The sequence below is a fragment of the Phoenix dactylifera genome, chromosome 13 (genome assembly GCF_009389715.1).
Source record: "Phoenix dactylifera cultivar Barhee BC4 chromosome 13, palm_55x_up_171113_PBpolish2nd_filt_p, whole genome shotgun sequence".
Classification (NCBI taxonomy): Eukaryota; Viridiplantae; Streptophyta; class Magnoliopsida; order Arecales; family Arecaceae; genus Phoenix; species Phoenix dactylifera.
Window position 1 is genome coordinate 7,075,366 of NC_052404.1, and position 14,135 is coordinate 7,089,500.

The window sequence follows — 14,135 nt, forward strand, 5'->3', positions numbered from 1 at the left end:
TCCCGGCACCTAAACAACACTTTCAGGTAGGCAAATTTTTGAAAAGAAACATGTTCTTGGATCAAGTTGTAAAGCAAATGAAAACCCCAGTAACTATTCTGAACACAAACTAACTTATCTGGACTTCCAATAGATGGTCATCCATCTATATATGGCAGAATACCTGGGAGAGGACCCCCAACAGGCATTCAGAACTGCAGCTATATTTCTATCTACTATCTCAACAAAAACCCGGTTGTAGAAGTTAGTAATGGCGGTCTTGTTTTCTTCAATTCCTACTATGTCTTGAATCGTTCTTCCTTATTTATACAACAATTGCTTGTATTACTTCCTTATGTATTGATTGGAATAGCCGGCATGTGATGGTGAAACTTAAGTAAGAAATGAGGAGCAACAATTTTTGGAGTCGAGACCCACTTGTTTTGTATATCCTGCAGCTGTTGGCTGTATTTCATGTACAACTTCGCCAAAAAATCTGTTTTTCTTGCCTATGATAGTTGTAATACCAATGTTGTTTGTTTAATGATTGACATTGACCCACTTATCTGTAATTGCTAATGTAGCATGCTTAACTTTGCTTTTACTGATTAGCTTGGGTTCCATTATATATCTCCAAGACAATGTGCCAGAAAAAATAGTAAGCAGCATCTAACCTAGTTGCTGGTTGGTGTTCATGGCTGTGTGATATGAGGTTCACAGTGACTCGGAAAATTCATTGCTATTAGATACAAATATTGCTGACTTCCACAAGATTGGCTCTTGAGGTCATGTTGAATATTTCTTCTTTAGAACTCCTGGTTCTTGGACATGATTTACCAATAGTCAATTCTAAAGCTAGACTATTCTGCCCTTGAAAAGACTAAAATTCAAACCAGCAGGGTTATTTGTAAGAGATTCCACACCCTAATTCTAACAATAATTTTCTCACTCCAGCTTTCGAAAGTTGTTTAGCCATCAGCTTGATAGCAAACACTTTCCACACTGTTTGGCCTGGCCAACCCCTACGCAAGTAAGGAGCTTTTGTCCACTGAAAAGTTCATTCCTCATATTAATTGGTCCAATAACCTAACATGATAGTGAAGCAATACTCTAGAATTCCTCTTCATAACTAATTAATTACAAATGAGAGGGGATGAATAAAAAATATTAGCAATTTGCCCGGTCGGTTACATCTAACGGCAGATGCATTTACTCTTTATGTATGGCCACAAGACACCACCGAATAGCGGCCTTCTGATATTACCAAAAAAACAATTGTGATCTTCTAATAATGGATGCATTGTTTTGAAAGGTCTTTTATTTGGTGTTGAAATAACTGTCATAACCACAACAGTTTCCAGGGAAGTAAACCACCCAAAGCTTTCAGCAATGCATACTCGAAATCAATTATAATCTTAAGAATGCTTTAAAGAAGTTTTAATACACAGTAATTTCTGTTGGCAGAAACAAACATATTTTATGACTTTATTGTGCTGGAAAATGATGCTCTTTACAACGAATATCATCTATTACTTACAATATTTTAGATATTCTCAACCCAGAACTATCAAGCAACTTTATGTGCCCGACTATGAGAAACCAATGAATCATCTCTTTTTGATCCGTCCAGTTTCCGTGCCCATGCTGGTGCTTGATCAGGTCCATAACGATAGTCATAAAAGAGCTCTTCACCGGCTTCAATGTGTTCTTTCGCAAAAATTCCAACACGATGATCACCAGCTACCAGCATTATCTGAAATAGAGGTTATTGTTGCCATGTTACCACGATGAAGCAGATTCTTCTTTTCAATATATATATATGTATATATATATAGATATCATTGAAGCAAACATACCTTAGCATAACAGTTCGGGTTCGACGAATGATTTGCAAATTTCAACTTGTCGCCCTTGCGATATGCATCCAGTACATACTGCATACAACCAAGGCATTGAGGCAACATGTGTTAATATACCAGAAGTATGGCAATCTCCCAATGGACCAGAGCCAGAAATCAGACATGCTTCTCGCGAAGTCATGTCTTTGAGAAAGGTTTGAGAAAACAATTAGTAAGGTAGCAGAAGGTAGATGGGCAGGCTGGTGGAAACAAAAACACTAAGCTATTACCTGATCATTCAAGTCAAAAAGGAAGGATGAGTTGGCACGATCATAGATCTTTCCACGCTTATCTGCCTCTTTATGGGATATCAATTCGCCAGTATATTCTCCAAGATAATCATTTTTATTCACGGGGTTCTAATCTCATGTCAAGAAGAAGTATTAAATATGATGTCAGATACACTGCATGGAGCAAATAGAATATTTTAGCTTGCTTACCTTTATAAAGGCTCCCCATCCAGCAACATCAGACCTTCCCAACAGTATCTGGATAGATGAAAGAAGAGTGATAAGAGTACATCATATCACTAATAATTACTAAGAGACATGTTAACATTTTAACTAGTGCACTCACTCTCTGCTGTTGCTTTAGGAGGAGTTTCATGTTGCCACACTGATATCCATCGCCCCGGGTTGCTGGTTCACCAAGAGAGCCATCTCCGCAACTTCATAGAGGAAAATTTCTTTTCAAGCTTCATCAAATATGTCATAGATTTTACATCTAATATGGAGTTATCTAGGTTTTAGGGAAAATTTTCACATGTAATCTTTCAGCCAACACTTTGGTCTTCCCAGGAGTGGGGTGACCACCAGCTTAAACAAACTTTCAATCCATATATTGTTGATAGAATTCCATAAACCATACATAAGAAATAACTCTGCAGCCTTCAGCATGAAACAAACATTTGACCAACAAAGGTGTAAAAAAGCCGAGGTCAAGTGAGCCAGGCCTAGTTCAAGCTTGGCTTGTATTATGAGTCAGGCTCAAGCTAGCTTATTTGATTTTCAGCCAAACTTTACCTAATCATCAAAAAACTCGTTTAAGGAATTCAGTGAAAGATTTAGGCTTTTCAAAGCTTTCTTTTATATACTTTGAGTTCATTATTCTGATTATATGTTCAAATATATTTTATATAAATTATGTTAATTATAATAGATAAATATAGAACTTTATTAAAATTAATAATTAAAATAATGAATATTAAACTACTTATATATTTATATTTGGAGCCTAATTACATTAGTTAACCTTGTCTGCAGTTCAGCCATTGCTAATTGTGGGAACCGACCTTGAACCGGACACAAGGTGTCTCAGAAAGTGGGTGCTCATTTGACAGCCCTAATGGACAATGACTCGAGTTATTTTTCCGTATCTTCTAAAACCAACAACAAATTAAACATCATGTCAGTGAATTAATTCACACAGTTAGTTCATCTGACATCACACTTTTCTTTTGTGGTCAACGTCTGACATCATACTCAGAAATTTGAGCCTCATCAGTGCACATAAGATGTTTCAGAATAAAATGAGACAGGTTTAAGGTATAAGAAATTGCTTAGTTATTTTGTATACATAATGAATATAGAAGCATTTAATATAATAATTCTAGATAATCATGATCAAATACCTAACCCAACAATTCCTGCATACATCTGGATCACATTCACGCCCTGCCGCAAAGCATGGACACTGCCGACTTCTGCACTGACTCTTGGCACAGTGGCATCCTCTAAAGCGGTTCTTGCAGCTCTTAGAACACCTAGAAAATTATAAAATGAAACCCTGAATAAATTGGAAGGTAAAAGTAAACTTTTTTAATGCTCCATAAAATTTTCATGTGAAGACAACAGGATATGCTCTTGCATCACTGGCCTGTTTGTCATTCTTGACATTGTCAAAAATATAGAAATAAACACCTTTTTTCAAGTAATTTCTTTGTCCAGAAAGATCACACCCTATCATTGTTGAAGAATAAAGATAACAAGCCTTGTTTTGAAAAGGGCATGGTTTCCTTGCATAAAAGCAACGGTTATTCCAGGGATGTACAGCTGATACCAGGTTTAATTGGATATTAGCTAATCTTTGTTTTGGATAAATGCTATTATTCCAAGTAATACTTGCAGCTTTGATGTGCTGTTTAAATGCTATCCAAGGATAACAAAGAGAACAAAAATTCTACGATAAAGTGAAAAAATTGCTCTTCTATTTTTTTAATTGGATCTTTGATAATAAATAATAATTTTAAGTTATTTGAATGCTATATATATATATATTATGTTTTTGTATTACTATAAAATTGTATATCATATTATCAATATAATGAACAATATAACATGTTATAGCATACAATATATTATATATTATAGTGATACAATATAATATAATATAATGTTATTTATACTATTATACTATAATAGTATAAATAATACTATTATCAAGTATATTAAACAACAATAGTATTGTTGAATATAGTATATATCTAAAATTATGAGTAAGGAATATTTTAACAAAAACTCGAAGGGGTTCTAAATCTAGTATAAAAAAACCTGCCTCCACTTAGTAATAGAGATTATAGCCATAACCCTTGGCTTGACTAGATTATAGAGGATAGAATCCCACGAGGTCTAAGTGGCTGTTTGCCACTAATCCTTGGTTTTACCACAGATAAAAGGACTTCATCCCTGGTTTCCAAACTAGTCTAAGAAAGTAACTCGCAATGGTTGAAAGGAGATATAGTTTGAGCACACAAAATCACTGTCATAAAACTTATCATGAATAGGTGCACTGCGTACCCACAATACTTTTCACAGCAAGTTCCATTATCCATACAAGGGCACTGTTTTCCACACATCTGCTGGCAACTGCAGGGTGTATATTGCTTACAAGCCAGTTGCCCATCTCCTATTCTTTTGCGAATGGATGGATGGCCAGCACTTTTCCAGGTATATTTTAACTTTCTTGCTCTGCCCCTTTTACGCCATATTCGTGTTCTTGTGGGCACATCTTGCTCCTACAATGTAAAATCAAGTAATGTTTCAGAAATTCCTTTCCAGCTGAGAGATGTGAATTGTAAAAATGTATCCATATATCAAAGCTTCAATGTATATAAACTAAAAAACATTTAACAATTTGTATCATAAAATATCATCAAATGCCTAGTAGAAACGAGAGATACAAGAAATAATTCCCAAAACCATTAATAGGATGAAGGGCAGATTGTAGGACAGTGGAAAATTAGGTGATTCATTGTTGGTTGGTAGATATAGTAAATCTTGAGAAAAAAAAGTGTATTAAACATAAGGTAGTTCAAGACCAAAAGAGCAAGAAGATCTTTCATACAACTAGGAAATATTATCACAAATAAATTTTTATTGTAAAGTTGATTCATAGATCTCGAAGACCAAGACAACTCCATATGCAGACTATCGTTGCAATAGTTCTTAAAAAGCCAAAACTTGAACTTTGATCCAATGAGAAGAAACAAAATAAGCCATCACAAAATACTGTGATGGCTGGCTGGACTTTCCCTAACACATTGGTTCGTATTTAGTCAATGCATCTTAGAGGAAGATTCAAGAACTGATACAATCACTTCCTGACATCATATTCTCATGTTTCTGGACAGCTATTATATGAATTTTGAAACCTTTCCTGGCTTACTTCGCATGGCAATGATCAAACAAAAGAAAAACAAACCAGATATTTAGTCCATCCTTCTTACAGCAGTGGCATCATAAGAGAGATAATGAGACAAATTGAATGAGGATATGGCAGTATTTTTGAAGATTCTATTTTTCTTATAAGCTGATGCATGTAAAGAACCATCATATTGTGCTCTCTTTTACATAGAAATGAATATAAGAAAATATATTGACTCAACCCCAGTTTGCAGCGTAGTTTTCTTACTCTTATTTCTGTTCTGTTGATGTATCCTTTTTGTTTATCATGCAGTGTATCATTTTAAAGTACAATGAACTTCGATGATATCAAAGAAGTTTTCTAGTGGGGGATTTCTAACCTTCTAACTTGACAGAGTTGCACACAGTTACATGATTCTGTTTCTTGAGTGAAAAGGAAAAATAAATCACCACTACTATGTAAAATTTCATTAACTATAAATCAAGGAACTCTCAAGAAGTCTATACTCTGAAACAAGGTTTGAAGTACCGTGGTATGGAAACATACCAATCAGATACCTTTATGGTACGTACAATGGTACATCGCCATATTTATTCATGGTTTGTCACTACTGAACAGAACAATATATAGTATATACTGGTGAATACCATAGTACGAGATGGTATCAGTCATGGTACAGTACCAATCGGTGGTATGAGACAGTATCTGTCATGGTACAGTGTGGTATGGGACACCGACTATCTATCACGGTGCAATAGGGTTTTCAAATCTTGGTTTGAAATAATAGATTAAGTAAATTATTTTCTATTTTCACCAGAAAAAAAAGGCACTTGATAATTGTAATCCTGCAACTACCCAGAAGGAAAAAAAAGCTTATTCTGGACACACCATATAATCCTGATCAGCCTTTCCACTCTCTTCCAAACATGAATCTGTCAACACAGGCCGGCTTGGTATTGCAGCTCCATCATTGAACATATAATTTGATACCTCCAAGCATGTTTTCATGCCACAAAGTAGGTTTCTTGCTATGAGACAACTGCAGAGATTGAGCAAGGAAGTTGGTACATGTAAGAAACATGAATTATGTTGTTGAAGAAGTCTGACTGTAACAGCCAAAATAGCTTCAATTTAAGTCTTGCGTTAAAAAAAATAAACGAGAGGTTCTCATATCACAAACATAGGGCATTGGATCAGTGATAATCCACAACAAAACACTGAAACAATTTGTGCCCGAAGTTATATCAACTATATGCAAAAAGCATGTTGCATAAAAGTTTGGTTTTAAACATATACTAGATGCCACAAGGAGTAACATATTTTTGCAACCTCAGAACCCTCAAATTAAAAGGCCAGCATCAAGTATGTTACATTTAGCTTCAGCTGGACTGCAATGTTTCCACATGAGCTACAACTGCAATCATATAATTACTTCAATGCATTCACCATCTATCTGGGAAAAGTGTTGCCAGTATGAGTATTAAAATATCAGCAACACTTGTCAATATACCAGCCCATAAACTACTAATGACAGTTGATACCCTTTGCAGAGAAGAAATATGTCTTATACAATATTGTGAAAAAGAGGTTCTTTCAAGAAATTATGCAGCACTGTACCAAAAAAAAAAAAAAGTAATTATGCATACATGATGGATAGAAAGCTTCAATAATTCACAATGCTATAATGGAAGGGTATGTTTTGGTATCTAATTCACCTTAACAGGAATTCCTCATAAAGGAGACCTATTATTATTCTTTTAACATAATCTTTTGTCCAGTAAAAAGGAATAGCAATAAGGAATTCAACAACATTATACCTGTTTTTCCCAAATATCTCTATTCCTTTTAAGTAAAGATCCTTCTCTATGGTATTCCAACCATGGGCAGTCAGTTCTTGGCTAGAACTGAATGAGTTCTTCAATAAAGAAACTTTATTAGTATTGTTTGTTACATCTTCCAAAGTATTGCTGCCATTACCGACACAAGTATCTGTTCTCGAAGAATTTTCAGTGGATTCATCTATAGCTTTCTTCTGAAGTTGATCTGCAGCGGATGCTTCAGAATCTGGACATTTAGTATCCTCTACGGAAATGGGATGTGAATCCAGTGGATTGTCATTAGCCTGAGAAACATCCGAAGTAGTTAGTTTTTTCTGTTTTTTATCAGCAGAAGCCAGACATTTTTCAGCAGCACTCTCAGTTTCTTCCTGTGACATGTTATCATGCTTCAAGACCTTGCGCTTGCCTAGGTTTTTCATGGAGACTTCTGAAGTGGCTACATCTAAGTCATAAGTGGCTCCAGGATTCAGCATTCTACTTGTCCAAGCAGTTTCTGAAGAAACAATGACAGGCCTATCTACATCATTGCACACTTGCTCAACAACAGTTGTGTTTGTATTGTCATCATCAGGATTTGAATCTTCAGATTCCGAAGGCAGTGAAGCACCAACTTTCTCTGTCAAAGCTTTAGATTCCATTTCATGAACAGCACTCATATTAGAGTCTTCGTTACAAGGATCTCGAACATCTCTTCTCTGAGAAAACATTGAAAAGCAAGTTAGATATGACTGATTGTTTCAAAAGCATAGCTATAAGCCCGTGTTACAAGTAATATCATCAAATGAAACAATACTTTTGGCAGGTCGAAATCACTTGACTACAGTTTGTATTATGTAATAATTTCTCCTTTGAAGGGAAATCAAAATAGGACGTTCCAGCTCCACCACACTAACTAGGTGATTAGGTCATCATGGAATAAAGGATCAACCATACATATATATATAACAAGTAAAATCACGTGAAAAAGGTTAAATGTAAGCTAAGAAGCAAGCAAAAGGCAAATTAGCTGGCAGGAAAAGACCGATTCAACTTTGATGGACCAAATATGGCGTTGCAATTTCATATCATGTGATTCAGCCTTGTATTACCACCAGCATCAACTCTGAATGTAAGTACAAGATAACTTCATAATATGAATGTAACTGAAATTAAACAAGACCATAAATACCAAGGCATTTTCTTTCTCCAAAAGCCCTTAATAAAAAATACGCTTGCTCCCCAATACAGATATTTTGTGACAACAGTATCTTTTTTGATACTTGTCAAAACAAACCACCAATGATATCTTTTCTGACAATAATTATTGAAGAACATAAATTGTAAATAAGAAGGCCGTGATTACAGAGATGACACAGGATTTAGCAAAAATGAAGACTTGGTTTTCAAACTAATAAGACATATTGCATCTAATACTGCTATGGATTTAAGAAACGTTAAATGCAATTTGATCCGGGAGGTACACGACATCAGTTTCATCAAAACTCTTTCACGATGCTTACAACTTATAAGATTGTCTGTTCTAAAGCCTTTGTTGCTGTTCTATTATCTGAGTCGGTTATTTACTTTATTCATTTAGTAATGAGACAAATCATCTTACTCAAAATTCTTGTATCTAGCTTTATCCCTCCTAGTTTTACTAGACAGACCCAAGCATTTTTGGCACATCTGCAACCTCTTTGTTGCTCAGCATGCCTCCTTGGGGATAAAAGAGATGCAGAAAAAAAGCTAAACATTAGAAGATGGAGGCACTACTCAATGAAGAAGAACAATAGCAGTATGTAGACATCAAAAATCTATCCTGAGATGGTCATAGTCAGTTCAATAGATGCAGGCACACCATAGCATTCTCTATAGCTATGCATTATTGTTGATATGAACACCATTTTTTCTTCTTAAAATAAGAAAAATTGCCTTCAGTAAAATACTTCATTACTACCATTAAATGCCTTAATCCTCAAGTATTTCCAAGAATATTTTTGAAGGAAAATTTCCAACCTAACCAACAAAATTCAAAACAATGTAGTGTATGTAGCATGTGGAGATCTATTGCATACATACATATTTTTTATTGTAGTTAGCATAAGTATGGGTCATACCTTAAGGTAGCACTGATCACCACATGGTTTTCTATTTTCTTCAAGTTCGAACCCATTGGAAAGCTTTTCACTCTGTCAAGGAAAAAAGTCCTATTAAACTAGCAAACATTCCTGCAATACCTTGTGAATTAACACTCTACAAGAGCATTATGACTCACGGGGATGATTAAATTCTGAGAACAGCCATGAAGGCGGCAATCAAAAATCTGCAAACAACATTCACTAATTACAGAGCCTCACATGTGTAAAATAAGCAGAAAAGTGGTGGAGTGGAAACTACCAAACAACGGCGGCAGAACAAATTATCAAAAGAATCTAAAGCAGCATTAAGAGTCTTATTGAGGAACAGCCTCTCCTCAGGCTCTGTTTTGTCAGAAACTTCAGAATTTTTTTCATGCTTTTCATGTTTCTCCACGAGTGTTTCATATCTTTCCTGCGAACATGAAATAAACTTATATATAAAATGGATTATGGAAACATCTTAAAATATAATAGTTGAGCATTGTCAGAATAACATGACCATGTTTCTATACATTTCAAATAAACTAATAGAACAATCTTAATTTTCCATAAGATGTATATTCAACATTGCTGAGCTTGTATTTAAGTGTATAATCATAATTTTCATATTATGTCTGCTGAAAGAATACCTCAATTTCAGAATGGGTTGCATCAATGAACAGAACAAGAATATTCAGAACATCCTGATGGAGCCCATGCTCTTGAATGGCCTTCCTGCCATAAAAGTAAAATGTAAATTTTTATTGTTTTAATGAGAAAGATAACAAAAAAAGCATGAAATCCCTATTCATGTTTACATGAATACTAGTTTTAGGCAACTGACACTGAATGTCCACAATAATGAGAAGAAAACCAACAATCTAACAATTTCTTGAGGATGGACAGAGTTTTTGCCTGCAGACCTTGAGTAGTGAGAACTTGAAAAAAAGAAATCTTAACCAATGAATGAGAAAATCAAAACTTCAGAATTCCAGGTGGTACTAGAATCTATCCAACATGGTGAAACTCCATATTTTTGTAGATTGTATCCAACACGTATTGGATATCACAATGACTGAAATAGATTATGATGCTCCCTCAACTTTTGATACTCGAACTGGTGCTCTGAGGAATAAGGGTGGGTGCTCCATCATTTGAATTTGCCACAAATTTATAACAATGACTAGAAAAAAAAGCGAGGGGCTCAAATTTATGTGGATGAGTTGAGAAAAGGAGGATACTGAATTATAAATAGCTGGAAGCCTGAACAGGCTTAGGCTGATCAAAGATTTGAGAATGGCCAAGAGTGAAAAAAATATGAACTCAACTACTATGGTGATTGCTATGGTTTCATAATTATCAAGAACTATTTATAAGCCTGAACTGCATCTTCCATATTAGGAAGCTAAAGACCAAGGCCAGAATCAACTAACTTGCAGCTGACATGAACAAATGGCAAACTATTCTTTACAAAGCCAACCCTGTGTATCTAGAATTCATATGGTTAAACTCATTGTTATATAAGTATAACATCAATCCATACAATTATATTTTGCAAATTCTAATATTTTAGTACCTTTTACATTTCTTCTTGGCTGCTTGGCCTGTAGTAGGTATCTGGTTCACTGCTTTAGGTTTTAGTACTATGGCTTTCAACCTAAATGGAGCTGGACCTCCCTACTCACTGGCTTGACTGCATTGACTTACTGGATTGCCCCTTTTTTTTACAGAAAGCTTTTCTTATAAATCAGTTAGTGCAGTGACTAGCAAGAGTTATATGCACTGTAAAACATTCATTCATGGTAAAGACAGGAATCTAAGCTCTAGTATTTCGGGTAAAAGAAATCACATAAAAAATATCACCGTTATTGCAAAGCATTGATAAAAATTGGATGATATCTTACATAATTTTTCATGCAAAACAACAAGTTGCACTTACATGGTTAAGTATCATACAAAGACCATGCTGGAAATGTAGCAAAATGAGAGATGTAACTGGCAAAGCATGAGTTCCCCTTTTTTCCCAAAAGAGGTGAGCCAGTCTGACCTAATCTTTCTCATCCCTTACATAGTCACAATTACATGCCACATTTTACGGATTAATTACCAAGAGAATGGAATGGCATATGCATGTGACCTAACATTACTTACCACAAGATCTGATCTTCCCCTTCGGAGAATTCATGCTTCTCCTCCTCTAAATCTGCAATCTCTTCATCACTGTCACTACATATTAATGCTTCATTGCCATATGGATCATAGTAAATCCTTCTCCTCCCAACAACTGATTGATCCTCAGCCATTCTCTGGTTTCTGCGATGTGTAAAGTGAATTTTAGTAAAGAAAAACAGGAAATTGTAATTTACAAGCTATGATGCTCCAGTACTTTTAATGTGAATGCTGTTCTTAGAAATAGTGAAGATTGCATTCTACTAAATAATAGAATGGTGGATAATAGCAACTATATACAGTAGAAAGCTAAACATTGCATAGGTCTAGAACAGAAAAGAAACATCACACAGACAAAAACATGATCCATAACCCTACTCAACTCCATGACATCAAAACATTCAGCAGCAATTGTTATCCAGATACCGTGAGAAAGTTGATATCACACAACAAACCTTCAAAGGTACAGTAAGCAATCACTACAAACACATCAAGAAACGTCCCTTCAGTCACGCATCTCATTGTTTGAGTTCATACGCTAGCATGCAAAATTATTAAAACTTTCAATAACAAGAAACTTAAAGCACCGCAATTTGATCAGTAAAGTCTAAAAATTATGAAAATATAAAATTTCATGCCATTGGAATTTAATTAATACACTAACACTTTCTGGAAAAAGAAAGGCAAATCTAAAGTTTAGCTATTACTTGTCCAAGAATATCCACGCAGTGTATGGCGGAATCTTGTTGACGAAGGGAAGCTTGACAAGGCGAACCGCGGCCTTACTGCTGCCGTTGCTTCCGAACAACACTGTCCCCGATGACAAATTCTCTTCCTGGATGTGGAGATACTCCTTCTCCACCACCCCATTCGACACGTCCGATCCAGTCAACCTACAAAGAGGGTTTCCCATTCTCGCCGACAGCTTGTCCTCCGGCACAGGCGGTGCTGATGAGCTCCTCGTTGCCGCTTCCGCCGCTGCGGCCAAATCAAAGAGACGCAAAGTGTGGCCCTTTAGATTCTCCATATTCTCCCGGAGCTTCGCCTATTGGAACCAAATTCGGCACCCCAGTTCGATTAGTTTTCGGAATTTGCGGAAAACATAAGGGATTGGAGAGACTTACTCCGATGGAGACCAATCTGGCCTCCTGGATTTGCTTCTTGAGCTGAGACAGCTTCGATGAAAGGCTTGAAATCCCCTGCCTCCCCTGCTCTCCATCCGACCTCTGCGATCAAGAAAAAGAGGATAAAAAGACGAAGTTTGATCATATTTTTTTTTCGAACATAGATAATTCTTGCGACTGGGAATTGAGAAAACGTGTAAACAACGCACCTTCGATCGGCCGGAAGAGGAATCGGCGGCTCTCGAGGAAGAAACCATGGCAGCGGGAAGGAAGCCGCCGTTGAGAGCGAGCGATTTCGGAGTCCCTTCTTCAGAGCTTTGGAAGACTTCGAAGGCGATCCCTTTGGGTTTTGCGAAATTTAGATCAACCCAAAAGAGATGCTCCTAAAAGAACTCGTCAACGTGGCGTGATTAGCGTCGAGGGTCTTTCTTGTTGTTTTACTTGGTCTCTCTCTGAATATCTCTAGCGTTTTATTCCTCTTTTTTTTTTTTTTTTTTGCAATTTTTGAGTTTCCGCGGTGTGTTTACGCTAACCTTACCTCCTCCGCTTGAGACTGCTTTGTCGCATGGTGCAGCAAGGCAAAAAGAGTGATCCAAACTCCCTCTCTCCCCCTCTCCAAGTTAATACGGAAGGTTCCTATATTTTGATATAGGAACTCCCAACGATGTAGTGTAACTTCTAGTCTATTTTGTGCTGTTCAAATTCTTTAAAAATCCTATGGAAACATAGGCTCCCAAAATTCTCCAAAGTTTTAAAACTGTAATGTTTTAAGAAAGTTTTTGCTTATCTTGAAATATGAATCGTATTTTATTTGTAATTCGCAATCCTTTTAAAAGTCTACATGTATGGATGATTTTGTCTAGTAGGATGGATCTTCCCTTTTTTATTCTAATTCAAAATTCTCTCTTCATTTATCTTTTTCTCAAATCTCCTGAATTTTGCTAGATTACAAAATTTTACCTTGGGCAAATAAATCCTGCAAATCCAGACGTTGTGACTGTCACCCTAATTTTATGACTAGATGCAATATGCAATATAGAAGAAATTCCAGATGATATGAAAAAAAACCATGTATGGAGATCATGGATGACATGATCATCGACAAATGCTGATTAGGAAAGTAGAATAACTCCTGACTTAGAGATTGTTAAATTTAGTTTTAAACGTAAGAAATTTATAGCTCCAGTTGAAATTAATGTCAAGTATTCCCAGAGAGCTTTTATAATTATCATTTCATATAGCCTTTTTAAGAAATCATAGTGCCTAGATTAGTCCAATATTCGGTCTAATCATCGTCGTATAGCTTGGCTTTGACTTATGGTTGTCGTACTTGCTTGAGTTTGAGTTCACTGCTTGGCATCTCAGGAAACTCAATATCAATCCATGCTG

The 14,135-nt window shown here is 35.8% G+C and overlaps 1 protein-coding gene across 2 annotated transcripts; it reads right to left on the bottom strand.

The window, feature by feature from the left end:
- Window positions 1-1,360: 1,360 nt before the first annotated feature.
- Window positions 1,361-13,152, bottom strand: LOC103724029 (histone-lysine N-methyltransferase EZ1). 2 transcript variants are annotated; one of them, XM_008815153.4, is made up of 17 exons: window positions 12,956-13,152; window positions 12,747-12,848; window positions 12,330-12,667; window positions 11,605-11,766; window positions 10,104-10,188; window positions 9,734-9,886; window positions 9,612-9,659; window positions 9,454-9,525; window positions 7,337-8,052; window positions 6,408-6,558; window positions 4,673-4,890; window positions 3,508-3,639; window positions 2,454-2,544; window positions 2,318-2,365; window positions 2,108-2,236; window positions 1,836-1,913; window positions 1,361-1,732 (listed from the first exon to the last, which is right to left on the bottom strand). In XM_008815153.4, exons 1-17 carry the CDS (start codon window positions 13,001-13,003, stop codon window positions 1,547-1,549), a joined length of 2,757 nt encoding a protein of 918 aa, XP_008813375.1. In that variant the 5' UTR covers window positions 13,004-13,152; the 3' UTR covers window positions 1,361-1,546. The 2 variants fall into 2 exon arrangements, with proteins under 2 accessions (XP_008813375.1, XP_026656133.1); XM_026800332.2 differs by lacking the exon at window positions 12,956-13,152 and having other exon boundaries at window positions 12,743-12,819.
- Window positions 13,153-14,135: the final 983 nt, after the last annotated feature.

Excerpts from the sequence above, each read along its gene's own strand:
- LOC103724029 (XM_008815153.4), bottom strand. The coding sequence starts at position 13,003 with ATGGTTTCTTCCTCGAGAGCCGCCGATTCCTCTTCCGGCCGATCGAAG. Across the intron at positions 10,189-11,604 it reads GGGGAAGATCAGATCTTGTG|GAAGGCCATTCAAGAGCATG; the intron begins GTAAGTAATGTT and ends CTTTTATGGCAG. Across the intron at positions 2,545-3,507 it reads TGCAGGAATTGTTGGGTTAG|TTGCGGAGATGGCTCTCTTG; the intron begins GTATTTGATCAT and ends TCCTCTATGAAG.